The sequence below is a fragment of the Aythya fuligula genome, chromosome 20, assembly GCF_009819795.1.
Source record: "Aythya fuligula isolate bAytFul2 chromosome 20, bAytFul2.pri, whole genome shotgun sequence".
Classification (NCBI taxonomy): Eukaryota; Metazoa; Chordata; class Aves; order Anseriformes; family Anatidae; genus Aythya; species Aythya fuligula.
In genome coordinates, this window is record NC_045578.1 from 8,930,769 (window position 1) to 8,953,721 (window position 22,953).

General features: G+C 34.7%; 1 protein-coding gene across 2 annotated transcripts in view; it reads left to right on the top strand.

Moving 5' to 3' along the window:
* BRIP1 (BRCA1 interacting protein C-terminal helicase 1) overlaps positions 1-3,748 on the top strand; it is a 58,665-nt gene extending 54,917 nt beyond the window's left edge. The window contains exons 19-20 of one of the 2 annotated variants that reach the window (XM_032201016.1): positions 666-992; positions 1,749-3,748. In XM_032201016.1, coding sequence (XP_032056907.1) covers positions 666-992; positions 1,749-2,629 — 1,208 coding nt within the window. In that variant the 3' untranslated portion in view covers positions 2,630-3,748. The remainder of the gene's footprint in view (positions 1-665; positions 993-1,748) is intronic. The other variant, XM_032201017.1, reaches the window with a different exon arrangement.
* The last annotated feature ends 19,205 nt before the right edge of the window (positions 3,749-22,953 follow it).

A 22,953-nucleotide genomic window follows, 5' to 3' on the forward strand; every position in this document is an offset into this window, starting at 1 on the left:
AAACATTACATTTTTATTAAGAAAGTTATTTTTTACTTCATTCTTGTGTGTTCCAATATCATCTGAATAGCTATTAGGTTTAAAACTTCTGCTATATGAGAATTCTAAAAATGATGACTATATAACGATGTTATGTTGCCTTGCATTTAAATGTTATGTTGCATTATATTTTTGCTATTGGGTAGTTGTGATTATTTCTTTATATCTTACATTATCTAATATAAAGTTGTAAAAGCTTCATTCTATTTAAATTCTAATTTTTGTCATACGCTATTGGTATGACAATAAATAGGCGTACTCTATGTAAATTATTAATAATTCATGATAACAAGCAAAATGAACACCCAGGTATAAAAGAATTGTAATGGTGTTTTTGCAGTGCAGCAGTTTAAATTTCAAAAGAGTGTTACTGAGAAAGGTAAAGGTGCTGGTTCATTTTTATTTCTTTTTATATGAAAGAAAAATATTAGTAGTGTCATTCATTGAATCAAGTTCCCAGCCCTGAAAGGAGGTCATACATTATCTTACTCAAAATACTTAAGAGTCTGTGTATGCTGTACATATGCAGATGTATTTGCAATATTTAGATGCTATTTCACATCAGTAAATAGTGTATATGATATAGTTTTGTGGTAACACTTTTTTTTTTTCCCTCCCCCCCTTAGGATTATCTAAATGGATTCGCCAACAAGTCCAGCATCATGAAAATTTTGGTAGTGCGCTTGAATCCTTGCAAGCATTTGCTAAAAGAAACCAGAAAGGCATTGATTGTTCATCACCGTGTAGTAGTGAATTTCTCCATGTACCTTCAAATTCAAAAGACGTGTCATCAGCTTCTCAACAGGAGGCAACTATTCAGCTGTCACCAGATGTTCCTGTTAAAAGTGAGGAGCAAAATTTGGTCCCAGATACTCATTTTACTACACCCATCAATTCAATTAATCCTGCAACATCAAATCAGCCCAGTAATATCACGGCAGCAAAGAAACAAAGTACGTTCATTTCCTGTGGGGAAAAAAGGACTTCATTAACAATTTCAAATGTCCAGTCACCTCTTTTTTTTGGAAGAAACAAATGTTTTTTAAAATTACTGGAGTGTTATAGTACAACATGATAATTATTCACAAATGTTATAAACTGCGCTCAACGTACTGAAATTAGTTGTCATTCCATCTGGTTGTCTTAAAACAATTGATAATATTTGAGAAGTTCATAGTACGATCAAAACTATTTTCACTTAATTTGCCTTTGTAATTGAAAAATATGAAGAGAATTTAAATTTGTGTGCTTCAAACGTATTTTGAGCATTATTGCAAGACAAGTGCTTTGATTCAAACTATGTCTGTTGTTTAGGCATAGTAAGATGCCTTGTATTCAATCTTTTTCTGTAACAGCTTTACTAGTAACTATCCATCCATTCCTAAATTTTAGGAAAGCTTATCATTTCACTTCAGGTAAAAAAGATGTATATAACATAAGAGTACAAAGCATAAAAAATACAGATTTTAAATCCAGTTGTACATATGCTCTCACTTTACATGGGCCAGTTAATCTATTGATTTCATTAAGACAATTCATGTGCAAAGATAGTTGTAACATCTGGGCTTTTGTTTGTATTGAATCTTAATGAGTATTATAAAATATCTGTAAACCTAATAAAACAGTGGTAATTTTGATGTGCTAAACATGCTGTAAATCAGCAGGGGGAAGGCATATACAATTAATTAATGTTTTGTGATTTTTCACAGGTGGCCAGAAAGTTGATGTAGAGAGTCATTCTCACAATGCAACACAAAGAAGAAAACATATGGACTCCACACCCAAAATGCCTGCAACTAAAATAGAGAGAGCAAAAAAGAATGATTGGACTAGTTCTGGTTTTATGAAAGAACACTGCTGCTTTAAACCACTGACTTCAACGCCTTTGCCTGTAGCTGCAAACTGCATGTCCACAGCAAGCAGCGAACAAAAGAAGAATGTGAATAGTGCTAGTGAACTTATTGATGGTGTAAATCAATGCCAGTCATCATTCATTTCAGAACATAAACCAAGTGTACCAGAATCACATTTGGAAACAACTAATTTTTCAGTTAAAAATACTGAGGCTCCAGTTGCTGAGGAGCATCTTGATGAACTACAGCTTCAAATTGAACCCTGCAGTGAGCTTCCTTCTGTAGGAGGGAAATGTGAACTTTCAACGTTAAGTGCATCTGCAGAAGCTGAGGATGAGGATGAGAGTATCTACTTCACACCAGAACTCTATGATGATGTGGAATCAGAGGAACAGGAAATCAGAGCACTAGATCCAGCCTGTAACACAAATGAGAATCTGAGTGAATGTGGAACATCCACAGTAGCCGCTGATCTTTTTGTAATTAATACCTCAAAAACACTAACTGTAACAAAAGAAATAGCTAATGATGAAGACAGAAACACAAGTTTACATGGAATAGTGCAAAACGATGGGAGTAAGAATAGTGCAGTTAATGATGCAAAGATGACTAGTGGAATAGAAGCAGAGCAGATAGAATCTCAAGAGATGGACACCAAAAAACGGAAAATCAGTCTTTCCAGATCACGAAATAAAGGTGTGTCATCCTTTTTATTGAACAATACTAGCACACAGTGACAGCCTCTATGGGAAATGTAGTGAGCAGCCTTTATAATGTAGCCGCACTATAGAGCAGTAATGGCATTCTAGTTAACATCTAATATATGCAACTATCAAGCTCAATCGTTCATTTTGTTTTTGTTTTTCACTGTACAAGCCATGCAACATGCAATTATCTGTAGATATAATTCAGATTCTTCACCCTAACTTTGTGGTCAAAGGACAAACATCACGTGTGGAAATTCTGAATAAAAGCCCAAGTAATTCTACTTGTAATTGTAGGGTGAAGAGAAGATTTGTCTATTACAGAGTTAATTAGTCTGCCATTAAATACAAACAGTTGAGTTTACATCAGAAAGTAAAATATCAATATATATATATATTTTTTAAAAAGATTATTTGCATTTCTTATTATTTTTATTAAATATGTATAACAGCATTTTTGTGGATCAAGTAACATGATAGATGAAGAACAGATATTGAAATAGATAAGTTCTTCAGCACTTGTTTCCCTCAAATTTCTTTTGTTAAAATGAGCACATCGGAGGCTGTGTAATAGCAGTACTTGAACACTTGCCTCTCATCATCATCATCATCAAATACCTTCATCTTCAAGTAGTCTTTCTTTGTTTTATATAAAAGTTGATGACTCTTTTAAAATTTCCTTTCTTTTCTTTTGTTTCTTTTGGTCGGATTCTGTATGTATTCGTTTCAAAACAAGTACTCCTCTGCCCTTCAACCATATTTTCTATGCCACATATAACAATGTAAATTTGTACATAATGGACTTTAAATCTGCCTCAGTGTACTCTTTTTTTTTTTGAACATGAAATGTTTAAATACATTTATTTGATTTACTGCAATCAAAACATAAGCCAGGATTTTGCTGTAATAAAACATTATGCATGATTTTCAAGAAAAGACTGTTCATTTCCATCATGTATTAACAAGCAGATGCAAGATTTTTGCAATCTTAAGATTGATTTATCGGTGTTTGTATATCCTGATGAGAGCTGAGGTGAAATTTTTGACTGGTCATTTTCTTTAGGAGTTCATCTAAATAACATTCTGTCACCATCTCTGCAGAACTGTGAACATATTCTTATCAAAATGATTGAAATTGTATCTCTTTGCACAATAAATACATCTTTATAAAATAGATCCTGTGTTTGCAAGCGTGTTAAGGATATTGTTAAACTTCTTTAACAAGCATTATCTTGCAATATTTCTTATAAGACATTTGGTTAAGCCTTTTCTTTTACTGGTGCTACGAAAGGACCGTGCTTCTTGGTTCAAGTTTCATGGAATTCTCTCAGTCATCAGGTGCCGATGTTTTTTAGCTAGCTACATCCACACTCCCACTTGATAGTGCAGAAGCAAGCTCTGATGTTGGGTACAATTTAAACATACGACACATCTAAAGATCTAACAAATTTCCTGTACCAAACTACTTTTTATGTTTATGTGCATCTAAATAGGTAATAGAAATCACTTAAGTTAGTGGCTTGTCTGCTCATCTCATGGAATACTATCCCTTAATTGTCATCTTCACAGATTTGCCTCTCTTTATGTACCATCTTTAAAAGTCCATCTTCCTTTCCTGATCAGGAGCAGATTTTGACTTCCTTGAATCTATCTGGTGTTGTGTCTTGCTTTTTATTAGAAATTCCTTAAGATATGCCCCTTCCTCATGTCAAATATTTTATATTAATTTGCAATGTCTACATTTTATATGAAATTAATACATGTTAAAAATAATAATAATGGTTTAGTAAAAACTCAGCATTTTGCTTATTAGATACTAGATTTTTCTTTAAAAGCGTCCATACAGAAATTCACCAAACTCAAATCCCGACTGTAGCTGAGTTGCTTGGGACAACCGATGGATAATAATTCGTTGTATTGCTGCTGGTTTTGGAGGGAAGGCTGGGAGGGAGGGAAGGAGGAAGATGGGCAGTTTCATTTGGTGTAAAAGCTGTGTATATTCATTCTTTATTTGTCTTTAACTATAATATTCAATATATTAGTAGTAAGCATATTCTTTATTTCTTTAGTTAATATATTTATGATCATTGAGTATATTAAATTACTTGCCCTGCTACCTAGACCCCAACTGGAAGGGAAGCAAAATTAGTGTATCAGCCTTCCTAGAATTATTTCTTTGGATTTTCTAGTTCTGGAAAAGCTAAATTATTGAAAATTTCTTATGTATATATTAGGTTGATACAATTTCTTCTGTCTAAAATAATAACGAAATCTTTAATTTATTAAAGGATTTAAAGTTCGGAGACAATGCAGGCGAAGAAGAGCTACAGTTAGGGCATGTGGCTACAGCTGTGAAAGAAAGGTAGATAAAGTATCTCTCTTTAAGTGGTTACTGTTGAATGTTAAGGGGAAATACAAAGTACTTATTTTATGATATCTTTTAAATTATCTATAAATATATAGATAGAATAGTGTATTCATGGTCTGTACGGTTTGCTCTAGATATTTACAATTTACACTCTGAACAGAAGCCTTTGTTTCTCATGGGAAGCAAAGGAGCAGAATGTTTTTAAGTCGTGTTAACGTGGGTAGAAGCTGCAGATACTGACAGTCTACAGAGTCCAGCTCATAAATCATATTAGATGGGATTCCTATCTCAGTAGAAGTAGTGCTTCCAATTTCTTGTTCATATGTAATTTTTAGGGCAGGGTTTGCAGTGTAAGGAAGTAATCATACAGAAATTTTGCAAGAGTTGGACACCAGTTTTCTCAGGTTTCTCTGCAAAATTCCAAGCCAAATCTTTGACATCCTGCTGCATCATTGTCTGTAAAATATCTCATATTTTATTTGAAACTGTTTCTCTTCAGGCTAGGTTAAATATTTTTAGTCTGTAATGTATTTTAATTTTAAGCTAACATAAATGATAAACACTGATTCAAATAAATTTAGACATTTAAAGAAGTATGTCTCAAGTAGTTCTGATACATTTCATAATGTGTTTATACTTAAATGCTTCAATCTGTATAGTTGCATAGTTAATATATGCAAACTACTATTCACATTAACTTGCATATTGGCTTATTAGAAGGAAAACCACCAACAACCTTGCAAGAAAGGACTCTATTGTAAAATATGTGGAGTTGAAATACTACCAAAAGCAGAAGGTAAGATCTACGTAACTGGTCATTTTTTTCAGGTTAGGAATGGTAGGATTCTTTATCCTTCCACGGTGTTGGATGCTGAAGGCATATTTTAGAATAATTAGTTAATTTCTCCACTAGGTATGGTAAGTAAATAAATAAGTTGTTAGAAATACACTAGAGACTTGCAGAAAAAAATTTGGGTGGAGAAGTTGTCACAACAAAGAAACCTGTTCTACTTGGTATTTCAGTGAAAATAAATTAATGTAACCTTTCTGATGTATTTCTCTTCCTTGATTAAGTGGTCTAGATGTATTGATCTATCTTGAAGTATGATGGAAACCTGAACGACATTTAAGAGTTAACTGGAGGCAACAGGTCTTGGCAGTATGGAAGGCTGAAAGAGATTATTTATAATATAGTGGCCTATTCACTGCAGTATGTTGTTTCTAAGGATTAGGTGTTAATTTGCTACCAGTTGCTGTGAGAATGTGGTTAATATCTTGGCACAGCAGCTCTGTGAATCTAATACATGTTTTAAATGAAACTGTCAAAAGTTTTACTGAGAAACGAACTGTATGATCACTTCGTTGTTCTTCAGTATGTAACCTACCCTGCAGTAATTTAGTTTGTGTCAACTGAAAACTAAAGAGCATTGAATAAAACAAGAATTAGATGTGCCCTAAAATTGGCCCTACTGTTTTTCTGAGTTGCTTTAATTTGGGAAAGTCTACAAGTTGATAATGGCAATAACTCTTCTACATTTCAAAAAGGCACTGTATCTTCACTCTGCTGGGCCATATGTAGTAATGACCTAATTAAAAGAAGTTGTCATGAATTACATGCAGAAACAATTAGCAATAAGATTTTAGAGATAGACTTTTGTGTGGATTCATTTAGAGCATGCTATGCTATGGGATTTTTAAACTTTCCTTCCTGTTCTCTAAGGCCCCAAAAGCTTATTAAATGATGAAACAATCATGGAACTGGTATCAAAAGTGACATTAGCAAAAAGAAAAATCTCCTGAAACAGTCTTCAGCCATGAAAGTGGGGGAGGCCAGGCTGAATAGGCAGGAACTGTGTGCGTGAGCATTTAGTGCTCATGACTCCAGTGTGTGATGTAGCTGAAATGCACGTCAGGTCACAAAGCCAGTCCAGACATTATATGAACCAGAAAATACCAAGAACAAGCAAGTACCCTCTTCTGCACACCAGATCTGAGCCTGAGGGGAAATGGAAGATGCCCCCGTTGCTCTGGAGCCATGAAAGTCACACGCCAGCTAGCAAAGTCCATGTTACCTTACAAATAAAGCAGGGATGCCCAGGTGATAGAGGCTGTTGCCTCTCCATTTTCCCAGAGCAGTCATAATCTGTTTCCTTTTGAACTTGTGTAATCTAATCAGTAGACTTTAATTCGTTTCCTTAATAATATTTTAGCAGCACTGCCCTATGTTTGCTAATTGGTATAGAACCTGTGAAATGGAGTAACTATGTATTAAATAAAAATGTTTTGAACCACTGAGGTCCTTGAACACTAGCTGTCACCAGGATGTCCATTGTCAGCAAGAAGTTTAATGCTGTTTAAACTGAATGTCCAGATGTCAGTTGGTTCATGGAAGTTGAAAAATAATAATTTGCATTGGTTTGAAGAAAATTAAAAATAAATGACTGTCTATTCAAAGTGGAATCAAACTCGCCGAGTTTGGGAGTAATAACAAGGGGGAAATTATCTGTTGAAAAGTAAATTTCGGATGCGTTAAAATATTTAAATAAGGCCCTCTTCCAAGGTCCATTTCCATTAATAGAAGTCTTTTCACTGACTTCAGTGGGTATTTGGATCAGGGCCTAAATTACCATCTTGTAAATGTGGAAAATTTGCAGAATGTTTGAACAGTACTGAATTCAAAACCATTTATATGTGTCTTACACCCTGCTTTCTAAATCATAGGAACTTTGAGAAAAGCTTGGTACGGTAATATTGAACTGAAAATAATCTGGAAACTCTTCAGAAATACTACAGTAAGAAGTAAAGAATCCATTAATAACTGTGCATGTCAACTAGCTGGCAGCTCAGAAGATGATAATGTGATGTTGGTCATCTCAGATGCTGCAAGTCTTAAGCATCTAAAAGAAACTTTGAAGGTTTATCAGATGCCCGTGAAAAGCAAAGGTAAATTTTACTGATTACTGATAAATACCACCTAACATTTGTCAAGTCTTATAGCTTTAAATGAAATACCTTTCATTTTCTTCATGTGCCTCTTGATTTTGGTAATATGCTTTTATATCTTGATCTACATCGGAGATTTACCTCTATAGAGAGGACCTGTAGAAGTCTTTCACTGTATTACCACTTTCCAAACTACTTATACAGGTTTTGCAGATTTTTTCTGGAAAGCGTTTTTGAGCCAAGAGAAACATCTGAGCTTTCAAATAGACTATAACTTGTCTTTTGTTAAATTATATATAATGTTCAAAGCTTTACTAAAGCTTTTTTTGTAATTTTTCCTTATTAGGAAATTTCTCCTCTTGAGGGACACTGAATGTCAAGTTAACAAAAGGTGCTTTCCACATGTTTTCTTCTGTGTAGCAATTGTCTGAGTGTAGTGAGAGAGTGTAGAGCTCTCTATGTTTAACCAAACACTGAAGACGTACACCAGTTTCCTCTCCATTCCCAAATTTCTCAGGGCCTTGCATAGCATTCTGATCAAAACAAAGATAAGGATAATGAAAACAGAATAATTTACATACCATATAGCAAATCAAACTCCATGAAGCGTATACCCTGGCACAGTTGGTAAAGTAGGGCTCTGTAGAAGTGATGTGATGTTCATATTTTATATGAAATTATGCCTGGTGTCATACTATGCAATTTGTGATACTTTAGCAGCATTCAGGTGACAGAGACCAGAAGTAAAGTACTGCTTTTTGCTAGCGTGTGGGCAGTTCTGGTGCTAAGATGGCACAATTCTGTGATTTTTTGTCACATATTTTAAATGCTACTGAATTCTCAGAGATTAGTAAGTATTCTTTATCACCTTGCTTTCTTGCAAAACAAACAAAGAAATGTTTTGAAATGTGAAGTGCAGCTTGTGACTGCTTTAAAATATCTCTTGATGTCTACGTAAAGCACTCTTTCTTTCTTTTGGAAGATGTGAATGCCAGTTTATCTTTAAATGCTATTTGGAATGAGAAGGAATATTCTCTGACAAGGTACTTACAATGCAGGAACTGTGTCATCCAGTCAATTTCTGCATGTCCTTTGATAGGAGCTGAGGTTACTCACTTCAATAATAAAGTACAGTCACAGGTAGGTAAATTGGGTTATTATGTATATTGGAATGATTGCTGAATAATTTGCATTAAAATACCATTTCTACAGATGGTAGAATGATTTTTTTTTTCCTAGTCTAGTTGTGTATGCCTTCATCTAACTTCTTCCACAGAGATTTGAAATGATTTTCAGTATTAAAGTTAAGAACTGAGTTCAGATCACTTAATACATTTGTCATTGTTTATACCTAATTTGTTGCAATGTCTATAGTATTATGCTTTATGAAAGGGGATAGGAAAATGGGCAGCAGCTATCCATGTCCTTCATGAGGAGGAAGTCAGAACAAAATGTAATCCGACAAGTGATATGGTCGGACTTATATTTTTCATTTGTCTCTATGAATTTTCTTTCAGGAGAACGTGGGTAGAAGTATAATTGAATTGAATCTGAGATTTTTGAGTGTCAAACTTTGCCAAACACTGAATATGATCCTTATGTTTTGACCTGTGTGCATCATTATCCTCAATACAAGCTATTTGAGATGTGCTAGATGACAATGTGATGATGAAGCAAAGTTTATGAAGCATTACATGCCATGAATGTTGGTATTTCAAATGCTATTACTAGCCTTTCAGTGTATTCAGCATTCATTTTAGATGAAAGATAATGAAATGATACATTGAGGGACTTTATGCTGAAAGAACATGAAATGATCATTTTTTTTCTGAGGCATAATGGAGTTAAACGTAATTCTTGTTTTCTCTTATCTTTTTAAGAGTCTTTTTCTGTATTTTTAAAATAAGGGGCTCTGTAACACTGTGAGGAAATCAGAAGCATTGTGTTCCACTTCTTTGTTGCTTTCCATGACTAACTGTGCAAACTAAACAATGTCACTGATTTCATTCATGCTGCTAGCCAGGTAGGCACTTGAACGGGGGACTGGCTGTCTCTCATACCAGGTGCATCAAGTATCAATGTGTAACAAGCTGGTATTTGATTTACAAGTATGTGTTTTAATATTGTAAAATAAAGAGGCGTTACGTTCTTAGACTGTCTGCAGGTCTTAACTTCCTCTGTTTCTTTAGCTAGAAACACACAGTTAATTGTTATAAATTTCCTGAATATGTCTGTTTCTTTCCTATTATTTTCTTACACTCTGCTTCCATCTACTAGAAAGAAATCTTGGTAAACCTCTAGGCTATGGAGAGCAACACAGGCTAAAAAAGACCACATGTGGCTTTGGAGAGTCATTCTGAAAGCTGGTGGCTTTCAGTAGAGACACATCTAATCTCTTAATGCATGTCTTTGTTTCAAAGAGATTCAGGGAAGAAAAAAATATCTCGTCTTCAATAGACCTGTGAAACAGTTGTCAGAACTGACATCTCTGCTTTGGATCTGTTGCAAACCATATGCATTATGACTAAATTTATACTCCAGGTGACTTGAATGTGAGAGTCGTGGGGGTGAAGAAGCTACTCCTTTTACTTCTTTTCCCCTTTTTTCTTTTTGGTGAAAATAATGTTACTTATTTAGAAAGGTAAAATATATGGGGGATGAATGATGGTAGAGGTAAATACAGCTTTAACTTTATCATCTCCTTGCTTTAAATCACATGGCTGTTTTTCTTTAACTGGGAGTATATGAATGTAAATGAAGACATGTAGAATGAGTAAAAGGAGTTTAAATTATTACTTTAATAGACTGTCGTATGGCAGAGCAAACACACATGCATTAGATCGAAGAAGCTGTGATTAAGTCAGTTTTAGCTCCCAGTAATGTAATCTTGAATCCAAGATCCTGCTGTTGTTGAGCAATGTATTTGTAGAGATGAAATCAACATTGCAGTTTATACTGCTGCCCTACCCTATGCTAAATCGTGTACGTTGTCATGAGGTATCATATGTCATCTTAAACTACTTCATGTCATGTGCTCTCTATAAATCAAGTACAGTTGTTTCTGGAAGGCAAGGAATTATTCATTTAATAGAAATCACATTGGTGTAGCAAAACAAGCTTAAAATAGAATCACTGGATTTAATATTTGCAATTTACTTCAAGGTTTGGTAACCAATTAGAGAGGCAATGCTGTTTTTCGTGAGTTAAATTGCAGGTGTGATTATCAAATTACATTTTGTAAATCTTTTTTTAAACCCACACTCTTTCATATTAATTATACATTTATATTGAAAATTAGATTTTTATATTTGCTGCTATACTTCTATAAATTCAATTATATGCTGGCCACTGACCTAGAAACCTTCATTAACTTATTCAGGCTCTATGTGACATCAGTGGCATATAAATTCATATTGTTATCTATGTTCCTTAATACACGACTATTTACAATGTTTTCCTGTTTGCAGTCTTTTCTGTGAAATAGTAACAACTTTATAGATGGCATACTTGGGAATTTACCCTTACAATACCAAAATATTTTCTGTAAAGGACTTGGAGTGCTTTAAGATCTAGACTAGCTAATATAATAAATTCTTTCATATGTTAAAAGCTGAATGAAACTCTGACAATTAAATTCTCAAACTTATTAAGGAGTTGTCGCTATAACTGATTAGACAGTCAGCTGTTGAGACAGTAGCTTTTTATATAACAGGATATTGTTTTGTTCCTCGTGTTACCGGCAAACTTTTATCTTAATGCGCCTATGGGGAATACCAGTCTGACCTCAATCTGAGTAAAGCCTTAATAGTCGACGTGAGGGATGCTTGCAGGAGGTGGCACGGTCATTTTCGCAGACTGTATATTTGTTATCGCATGTTAATCAGATTCATCATTCTGTTTAATAAAGATTTCATCTGCCACGCGAATGCATAATCGGCTATGTCTGAGTGACTGTCTTTTGTCTTGAGCAGATTGCTAAAACTGTATTAAGCATCATTAGACAAAAATGACGACCTTATTAATTTGTCCTTTATGTGTTTTCCAGCAGATTGGACCTCATTATTATGCAAACACAGTACACAGAGCAGCACCAGAAGTAGCTCATTAATGTTTCTTTCCCCTTAGTACGTAACAGATTATTATTGTGAAGTGTGCATGAAATAATTGCTAATTATGTGCCTTAAATTTTACAGTGATTGTCTAGATCTTTTTTTATATGCTTTAAGAGTACTGTAGAAGATCATCAGAAGCTGCAGGTTAACAGTACTGAAGCAATAAACCAGAGGAAGTGAATCACAAAACATGCATTTTATCACACATTTTTCTGCCAAGGAGTAATTAGGACAGCTATGGATTGTTTTATAGCTAGCTCTTACACCATTCCTTATTGTAAAAGAAATGATTCTCAGATGGCATAATTTAATTGATAATTTAATAGATGTGTCTGTCAATGAATAAATGCAGGCAAGTTTAGACTGTTGACTTCTGATAAAAAAAAAAAAAAAAAAAAAAAAAGTCCTGTAGGTTTATGAATGGTTATTCCCGAATTAGTATGGTTCCCTTATTTACACACCACTAAAACATTCTGTATTTCCAAATAGTATTCTTTAAACCTTATGTTTAAAGAATGTTTATCCCAGCTATGTTTACATTTCTTACAGGCTCTCTTTTCAATATAATTCTCCTTAAGATTTATAAGCGTGATAGAAATTAAATGTTAGGTTTTGGCATTCGTCTGTAGTTTGACAACTTTGTGCTAAGTGTGTAATTGGTTTAAGCTGGTAGTGCTTCATACTTATCCATGGCACATCTTCTCTAATCTGTCTGCCACTGTAGCTGATAAGACTTGGCCACAACTGAAGTTTTTGCAGTGCTAGAAATAAAATCCTGATCCATTAAGGGTTTGCATGGATTTAGCTTTATAATCTGGTTTAGAAATTGTGAGTAGTCAGATTTTAGATGCGAGATTTGTCAAAAAGACATCATGAAAACAATTCCATCAGCTTAAATTTTCCTAGCGCTACTTTTGTTGACAATGTAACCTATATAGTGTTGTGAGTATTTCTGAAGAAAAGTACTCTTGGCTGGCAATTATTTATTATTTCAGCATTGAAAAAGGTATCTTTGAGAGCTAGAAGGATAACAGCATTCATCTGACATTACTTATATTAAATAATTTTGGAGTCTTTACTGCATTTGGCTGATGTTAAATAGTTGTTTATGTCAGCTAATACCACCATTTTAATGTAATAGTTGCTGCATACAATACAAGTTAAAATAAATGGAGCATGCTAGAAGAAAGTTATTCTTTAAATGTTTCATGTTTAATAGATTGTTACTGAATACTTACAAAGGACAGATATCTTACACTTCCAACAAATAAAATGAAGTTTTTAACACAGACACTAAATTCTTTTTACTGCATTGTTAGCTATTGGGAATCTGGATATTTACTCGTTAGAATCACTTGACTGAAAACTATTGAAAACTGTTGGTGTGACATTGCAGAAATAATTATTTATTTGGTTTTCGATTATTTAAAATGACAGTTTAGGAATATATTACTATGAACAGGCACAGGTATGCTTCTATTAATGTTAGAGGATTGGCAAGCATGACTACCATCATTATCAGTAAATGCTTTCCAGATTTTCAATGACAATATTGCACAGCATGCAGATCTGTATGCTTATAATATAACACAAGCACATAAACACACTCCTTTTTTTATAGAAGCAAGCATAAGTGTTGCAGTTAATTGTTGAATAAAGCTGAAAAGGACTCGTATCCACCGTGCTTTAACACTACACTTTTCCTTTTGCTCCAGAATCCATGTTTTTCTCTCTGCTCTGCAGATCGTGTTCTGCTCTGCATTTTTTCTGCTACTCTGAGTTTCACTGATCTATTCAGTTACCGTTTTTAATTAAATATCATGACTAAATCTAATGTGTATTATTTTCAACATGTGATTTTTATTTCATACAAAAGACCGCATCAATTCTTGAGCGCTTTCAAAGAGCTTGCTGAGAATTTCTGAGAAATAACTTACTAAAGACCTTGGGACTGTTAGGCTGGGGGATCTTGGAATATACCTGAGTTTAAGCTTAAACAGCTTAAATATATTTGGAGAATCTGTAATATATAAATATTTTCAGAGGCTCTGTACACACGTCTTCAGAAGGGAAGAGCCATAGATGAACTCAGAAAAGACCCTTTTATGTTGTTGCTGTCTGCTGGTGCCAGAATCACTAGTCTCCCAGGAGTTATCTGTCTGATTTCATAGAATCATAGAATATCCCAAGTAGGGTTCATTAATTTATTTTCACTTTGCCAAAAATGCATTCGTTTTTTCGTTTTCTCTACTTGCTGTGGGTCATTGCCTTTTTCAGCTGACACTACAGCTTGCGTTTTATGATCTGCCTTGGAAATACTTGCAGGATACCTCTCGCTTTCTCATTAAAAGAATGTTTGCAGCCTTTTTGTGAATGTTGTCAAAGTTGCCTTACAGACGAGCTTATTAAAGAAGAAGTGGGTTTATGACTCTGGGAATAAGGGTAAATGTTTAAGCAAATACCTCTATAGATGAGCATATGCCAGGTTGTCATTGCAAAATCTTCCATGTATTCGTCATTGTACCCATGCTGGTACTATTTTTCAATACAGCTGAAGGCTCTAAGTATCAGGGACTGATTATTTTATTCTTTAATGAATTCCTTGAGAGTTAGGATTTAGTTTCACTTAAATATAACTTTAAGAAATTAATCAACCTCTGAGCACCATCTTACAGTTACCAGCACTTTTGTTGTCTTCTCTTTTAAGACCTAAATTTTTCTCCTCCTCTTGACTTTTATTACCAGATACTTAGAAGGTGACTTGTACAAATGAATATTGCTGTGGCTGCTGACAAGAAGTGAGAACTCTTGAGTAATTACTAACTAGATAAGGAGGGGTGCAGAAACTGGCCTACGAAGCACAGGAATTAAACCAATTTCCTAGGTTATCAAATCCATTCTTTCTTCCAGGTATTCTGACACAATTGATAGTGCTTTTCCAAGTTGATTTTTAAATTCCAGAAGTACCATTTCTTCCCTTGCCACAATTTGTTAATTCTCATTAATCATCAACTTCTTCTTCCAGCATGTGAGGTGCCATTAGGAGGGTGAATAGGACAATACCATTTGCAAAGTTTTTAGTGTTAGCAACAGCCTTACTTCTGTCTCCTCTTATGGTCTTTGCTGAGTGTCAGATGTTAGCCATGGGTGAGAAAGCTAGGGACCTGAGGTGCAATCCAGACAAGAGCTGGGAGTACTTTGGAAGAAGCCAGTAAATGTATTCATATATCATCTTTCCCACCTGTTTGTTGCCTGGGCTAAAGACATGGAGTTGTGTATATTCCTTTAAGTGTTATAGGATGATTTCATGGCTTTTATGATTAGCACTGGGAGATTATTGCTGTTTGGCTGTGATACTAGATCCGTAATCTAGTGCTTCTCCTGCCTTAGGACCACACTGTTAAAATGGGCTACCTGAGCACTAGGCCTGCCAGGCATGCTTGAAACCGAGCCTGTCTGTGTGGGCTGCTGCAAAAGTGGTCTGAGAAAAATATGTGCTGGGGGGAAAGAAGCTGGAGTTCATAAGATAATTTTTATTTTATTTTATTTTTAATTCAAAGCTGGAGTTTCAGAGCCAATTTGTGTAGACTTTTTATTTCATAAAAAAAAAAAAAAAAAAAACCAAAAAAAAAACAAAAAAAAACCACCAAAGTACTAATTAATCTCCTAGCTACTTGCTCCTTTGTACATTTGCCTGCTGGAAAAATTCTGCTCAATTTAGTTGTCAAGTTTCTTTGAATTCCCCTCTATTGAAATTTGCTTTAAAATATCTATACTTCCTTTAAATATTTCTATATGTATATATTTAAATATTTTAAAACACAGGAACCAAAACCTAGTTGTAGGCTCACTTAGCATATATTCTAATTTTCTTAAAGTGCTGTAACAGTCACAAGCACTGTGATTTATTCTCAGCCTTGTATAGATCAGGTGATCTTTCATTAAAAAATAAAGAATATATGTATATAAACTCAGGTAATCTTTGCAGGTGAAGCTGGCTTTGAAGGAAGGCCTGACCCCAAAAGTGTCTGTCCTTCCCCTGCTTTTCCTTCCTAATCTATGCCTCAGTCTGTTCTGTGGTACATTAGGGCAACTCTTTGTGAGGCTGTATCGGAAAACGCACCTCTGGACTGGTTTGGATGAAAAATATTGCCATATTTGTGGGAGTATTTTTATACTGGATCACTTCAGGGATCTGATTAATGGTACGATCCCACAAAGAGTTTTATCACAAAGAATGAGAACTGGAATGTGAAGGAGCAGAAAGCCCCGTGCACCGATAGCTGAAGCTGAACAAGTTAAGGAAAGCATACAGTAGCAGCTGCTGAAATTACAGATTCAACATTCTGATTGTTTTATATTCTAATGAACATCCATTGTTACAGCTAGTATTTTATACTGATTATGTCAGTCACATAGTGCAGCTGCCACTGACCCCACGATCAGCAGTAACAAAACCCCTCTTTGTTATCAGTATGGGAAATATCTTGGTCATTATGGGTGTGAATTCAAAACCAGAATAGCAGTCATGCAAAGGAAAAATTAAAAGCTTCATGATTCATTGACATGAGTCTAAATGTTTCATACACACAATTGTGTTCAAGTATTTTTTTGAATTGTATTTTACTGTACATTTTTACATAATTAAATTATAAATTGTTAAAGCATCTCTATGCCATAGTACTTCTGTTCATTAGATGCACCAACTTCTCATCAGTTTTGCATACTGAACTCTCTCTTTTTGTAAATTTGTGTTCTGTTATTAAATGTAAATCTATTGAGGTAAGAGCATTTGCAATTTGACTTCTATTCTTAAAGTGAGTGTACTTTCAAGTAGTTTGACACTAATTTTACTAAGTGATAGCCATTTTTCACACTTTAAGAGCCAAGTGGCTGTAGTAGAATGAAAGAGTGAATTAGATTTGTTGCAGATGTGTTCTAAATTGGGTACCTCTGTGATCTGTAAGCCATTCTTCATTTCCAGGAAATTAGAATAAAATAATTTTGTATAACATAAATATAGCATTATAAATTTACATAATTAAACTCAATGGTATACCTCAGACCACGCATGCCGTGGTATGCAGTGGGCAGGAATATTTTCTCTAGTAACGTCTGGCTAGTTCAGTGCAGGAATTCTAGTTTGGGAACTCTTAGCTCTTAAATTGCAAACATACAGCAATAATATAAGGTAGGGGGTGGAAAAACAGACAATTTCCACCATTTCTTCCATATGTAATTTGTATATGGTATTGGTTATTTTTATTGTTTAAGTTTCATAGTTTCTTCCTCTTGATAGAATACAAACATTTGGATGAATTCTATGCCTGAAGTCAGTGGAACCACAGATAAATTTGGTTCTTTCTCCTCTCAGAAGGGCTTGAAATAATAATAATAAAAAAATTGGCTAAGATTGTAAAGATTTTTATGGTGTTTATAGATAGATGCGTGGATCTTATACAAAGATTTAGCCATGTCTGTCTTCAGGGAAGGAAAAGAAGACTATCAGATAAAGCAATACCTCAGCACATTTGAATTCACGTAAATTGTACGTGACTCCTAACTTATTTGAGGCCTCTGTCCTCCAGCTTTCTGGTATCTAAATGGAAGAAAACTTCTGCACGCATTTAGCCTGTGCTCATTAAGTGCTTTGAAACACTCAGGTTAAAGTTCATATATAAGCATGCATTATGGTTATTGAGCAGATTTGTATCAGTTTACTGCCACTTATGTGCTTCTATATGATCTATTTTAAAGATGTAATAATTTCAAGGTAATGTGTATTCATTTTAATTGGTATATAATCTTTCCTGTACATTTAAGACATTTATATATTTTTTGTTAATTCAATATAAAAAAAACATTGTTTTAACTTCAGATAAGTTAAACAACAACAACAAAACTATTCTTGGGCAGTTTTGACATCTACATTTTATATTTTATAAACCTCAGCTGCAGTTCACACTTGTGGAAACTATAAGTGTCCTTTTATTTTTAACAGCAGCCTAGGGTATGGTTGAAAGAAGCATATTTCCATTTTGGCTTTTGTTTGAGCAGCTTCCAAAACATCTTTCTACTCTTTTTCTGGAAAATTTGCCAAGTCTAGCTCAGATTAAGTTTCTTTGTTAGATTTGTTCTTTTAAGCATCTGGATCAGAAATTGTATCCCATACTATGTAGTAATGAAACATTTGGAAATCATCTGAGAAATGGTAGTAAACCATGATAGTACTGTACATTCTTTTTAGGAGTAAGAAATATGTCGCTTACAGAGAAGTTTGAGTTTTTAGAGTAAATTTTATTTTGTTTGAACAGCCCTACTAAGAGGTCACGGTTCGTTCTTCTGGGACACAAACAGGCATTTTTATCTCTTAAACCATTGTCATCCCTTTTATCACCGAAAAATACTGTTGTGCTTGATGTGTATCTATATTCCATGCCAAACTGTAACATTCTAGGATATTTCAGGGGAAAAAATAGATATATAAATAACGGTTATGTGAATTACAGTTTAGGTTTTTATTGCAACTCATAAAGCTGGTATGGCACAAGCTGGTGAATGATTGGGTTTGTTTTTTTCTGATGTATTTCACTACTTATGCTCTTTAAAAGAGAAATCAATATTGTACATGTAAGTTCATCAGTGGGGCTAAAAAATCAGTTTAAAATAAATCATTGGAATTTATAGAGAAAATGTTTTTCTCGTGTCATAAACTTGAGAGCCATTATACAAAGTCAGTCTGCTCATATTATACTTTCAGTATAAATTGTATTGAAGAATCCAGTTTGTTGAAGTGAAACAGATCTGAATCCTAGTGGTAAAGAACTAGTGTACCCTCATAATTAGCTGTAAGAGCCCTAAATTGAAGAAATGCTTGGACATTAAATACAGTCCCTCAGAAGGGATAGAGAGAGGAGGAGACAGCACTTGGGAATGTGGAAAGGAATATGTATGTTTTGTATTACTTTTTAAGCAAATATATTTATTCACTTAAAAGAATTAGTGCGGTAGCCAAAACATTCATTACATTCCTGCACAGCGCACCATCCCCTCACATGACTGACTGCGATTAGGGACCCAGCTTTATTTTGCCTGTTTTAGTAAATGCAGATGTTGGTTAATTACATTGGGTATATTGTGCAGTTCTTTAGCTTTTTATTAATTTATTTCCCAAGTATTTTGTTGCTTTGAAAGGCATGCAAAGCAAGAAGAGAGCTACCAGGAATGAAATCCGAATGTTTATTTTCTTACAGCTAGATTTCAACTATCAGCTGATAAAACAGACACCAAATCCAAACCACTTGTTGCTCTAGAGTTTACTGTAAATGTCACCTTCAGGGAATGAATCAGAGCCAATATTCTATTCAAGAGTGTGGTGTTTTTTTTAAACTTTCTTTTTTTTTAAAGCTTTTTATCTAATCCCTTCTTGTTACACGGTACCTCTTGTGAAATTTCTTCCTCCACAGTATGTATTTCAGCTTCTATATGAGAAACACGTAGGCTGTCTAGAAAGGCACTAACATGGTTTGTAGTTAAAGGAAACAAGTCAAGATAGTCACTTGTTGATAATGCAGATTTTTCCTTCATTTCTAAAGCTGTTTTATTTAGCGGTATTTAGGGAAATCATATCTGTTTGACATGAAGCTGTTGGCGTCTTTAAACTCTGCAACCACTGCTGTGTCAGATACTTACTCTTACAAAAGAACTTTCACAAATGCTTAGTTTCTGGGCGTGTTAATAATCAGTTTCTTCACCAGGACATACATCAAGCTTGGGGCCTCATGGATTCATTGGTTTCCCTGTCACTGGAGATGATGTGTGCAACTAGAAGTTGTTTCTGTGAACTGGAATTGCTCTGCTGGGCTTCTTTGTTTTGAAAGACTGTTTGCTGGCTTCCATTGATGTCAACCAAAATGATTTTTTTTTCTTTGCAAGCTTTGGACCGGTTTGCTCAATTGAGAATGCCCTTGTATTGATGTAGGAGAAAGTAGCATAAATGGTTGCACAGTATGTAAGAAGCAGGAAAAAGCAGATGGCTGCTCTGTTAATGGGGCTTCTTCACTTGATCTCACAGGGAGAGAGACCTTTTCATTGTCAGAATTTCTCAAAGCTCATTGATTTTTCATTCTAGCAGGATTTATTTGCTTTTGAATCACTGCTGTGCTGTTATCATTAGATACTGAACCTTTCACTGGGCTGCACATTCCACTGGTTTTTTGATACTTGCTCTTTTAAGATTCCTGCACATAACTTTCTTTCCTCTTTGCATTAAGAACGCTTATTAGATTCTTGATAAACCAGACATTTTTGTTTAAAATAATCTAATTGCAGTTCATTTGTGTGTGTTTGTGGTTTTTTTTTTTCTTCCAGTTTTTGTTTAACACTCTAAAAATGTTAAACAACAACAACAACAACATTTTTCTAGTTCAGCAGCTAGGCTTTTTATCCCAGATTTTTTCCCCAAAAAATTCTACTAAAAAGTGTTTATTTAACTAAAAACGAAAAACACAGATGTTCTGAATGAAACATAAGTTATGTTGAACAGCATTATTCAAGTCCTTCATTCTCTTCTGAAAGAAACCAGTATAGAATGCCTTGAGTCAAAGTTGCAAAAAGATTGCAAAACTGAACAAAGTTTTCTGACACCATGTGCTTAAGCAGGAATAGCTTCAGTCTTGTAGTGCTTTTTTTCTAATTAATTAGACCTACTTCATTCAATATATACTTTCTTGTGGTCTTGATCTGGAAAATATGAAAATGGGTTGAATAGAGTTTCCTGTTTACTTATTTTTAGGGATTTGGGCTTACAGAACGAATGAATTTACCCTAAGTGTGATTTTTCTCTTCTCTGTATATCATCTTATTACCAATGTTTTTGGAACGAACTGAATCTTGAGCCTTCAAAATTTTACTTTCTGTAGTTCTATGCATGCCAGCTGTCTTTTCAGCAGCGGTGGAGCTGTTCCCTAGAACAGGAGTTGTAGAACCATTTCTCTATCTTATAGCATATCATATTTTACTATATTAACACAGTCCTCTTCTTATCACAAGAGAGTTCTCAACCAGTTGTTTGGCTTGATTAAAGATGATTGCTAGTCACTAAAGATACTATTGATTTTCACTTGGCTAAAGCTAGGAATGTCAACTTATATAGCTCATTTGTCCTCAATGACCTGGAGATTGAATCTTCCTTCATTGTAGTGTTTTTCAATAGCATGACTCTGAAGTCCATCAGCTTATGTTGTCGTAACTTAATCTATATTAGAAACCTGCAAGAGTCATTTTGTAAAGAAGGGATAAGAGATGTTCTTAGCTGCTTCTGCAAAATAAGATGAGCATCAGTCATCTTGCTGCTTCGTGGCATACTACAGGAAAAAGCATTAATGCTAGCACTTAAAAGACACACCCTTCCTCTTGGCCTTTCATATTAGACTATAGGTACTACACTATAGTATAACCACTACACTATAACCACTGGAAAGTTAACTTATGAAGAACACTTAAGTCCATTAAGGAACCCAACTCCAGTACATTATGTGAACCTTAATCCTCAATCTGAGATTGATTTCTACAATTAGAAATTCCTACAGTTGATTTCTATCAGTTAAAGAAATCAACATATATAGCACAATGAGAATGAACCCAGACACCGGGTGATATGCAAAAGAGCCTTGGAGGACTGGGCAACCAAGTCTGGTTGAAAGTCACCTGGCTCACTTCCCATCTTTTTAAAAATATTGCTTCAGCAGCAGATTTGCAACACAAAGTTGTTTAGTCCATGGCCCCATCTACCTCTATTCTGCATTTTTGTATCTATTATAGACTTTTTTAACTGAAGTTTGTGAATGATGAAATGACATAGTTAATACTAAGAACTCATTGAAGTGCTTAACATTAAATTAAGTCAACCTTTGTTCATTGGTGCGTATTAGAGTTTGGACTCCTGATCGCCACTGCATAGTCCTTCTTATTCCTATCAGTATGCTTTGGAGTAGATAAATTATAGACACGACAAATTATTTTGGAGTGGGAGAAGTGCTGGAGAAATAATTTGGATATCAGTAAGGATGGGGAGTCCTGGGAAAAAAAAAGACAATGGCTGCAAGAAAAAAGCCTAAAATAAATTGTATTTTGTAGGGCGTGAAAAATTGAGCCTGAAAGACAAGCTTGAAATGTAGAGATTCCACCACTGGTGACACAAGCAAGGGCTTAGGTGCACATGTACTACAAAGTGTGCTCTGCAAAGAGGTGCCTTTTTCCTTTTAAACAGCCATGGTACCATTTTTTTTTTTCTACTTTCATTTTTATTGATAATGTTAAGGAGACAAAGTGCACAAACTTTCTGAAGCGTTCTTTGTGGGGATCAGTAAGGTGGTTTGTTGGTTTGATGAACTTTCAGTTCCTGGAATTGTGTGAGCATGTATGAACATCAGCTTTCTTTAATTACATTTCTAATCCTCAGGATTGTACAGTAAAGATTAAGAGACAATCCAAATATATCTAAACAGAAAACAAAGGGAGTTAAGTTATTCTCATAGACTTTGTCCCATTCCCAGACTCCCAACTCAAAATAGCAACTGGGCAAAAAGCTGTGTATGTGTGGGACAAATGGAGCTTCTCCCCGCAAGAAGTAGAAAATTCTTTGACTGACATGAGCAATTAGACTGTAGACAATCACTCTGTAGCTAGTGTTTCAAGAGCCAACGTTATGGAGCTGAACAGGAACCAAAATAGCAGCCACAGGTATGGAAGCCTAAGCTAGGAACTGACATAAACCAAAGGTCAGGAGTGCTTCTTGGAGCCACAGCTGCTGGCTTATATTGTTGACCAAAGGATGCCTTAAATAGATTTACTACTACTAATCCAGTCACATGAGGGGACCGTGCTTATAGTTACCATTACCAGCCTGGAAGGGCTTGCTCATCCAGTACTGC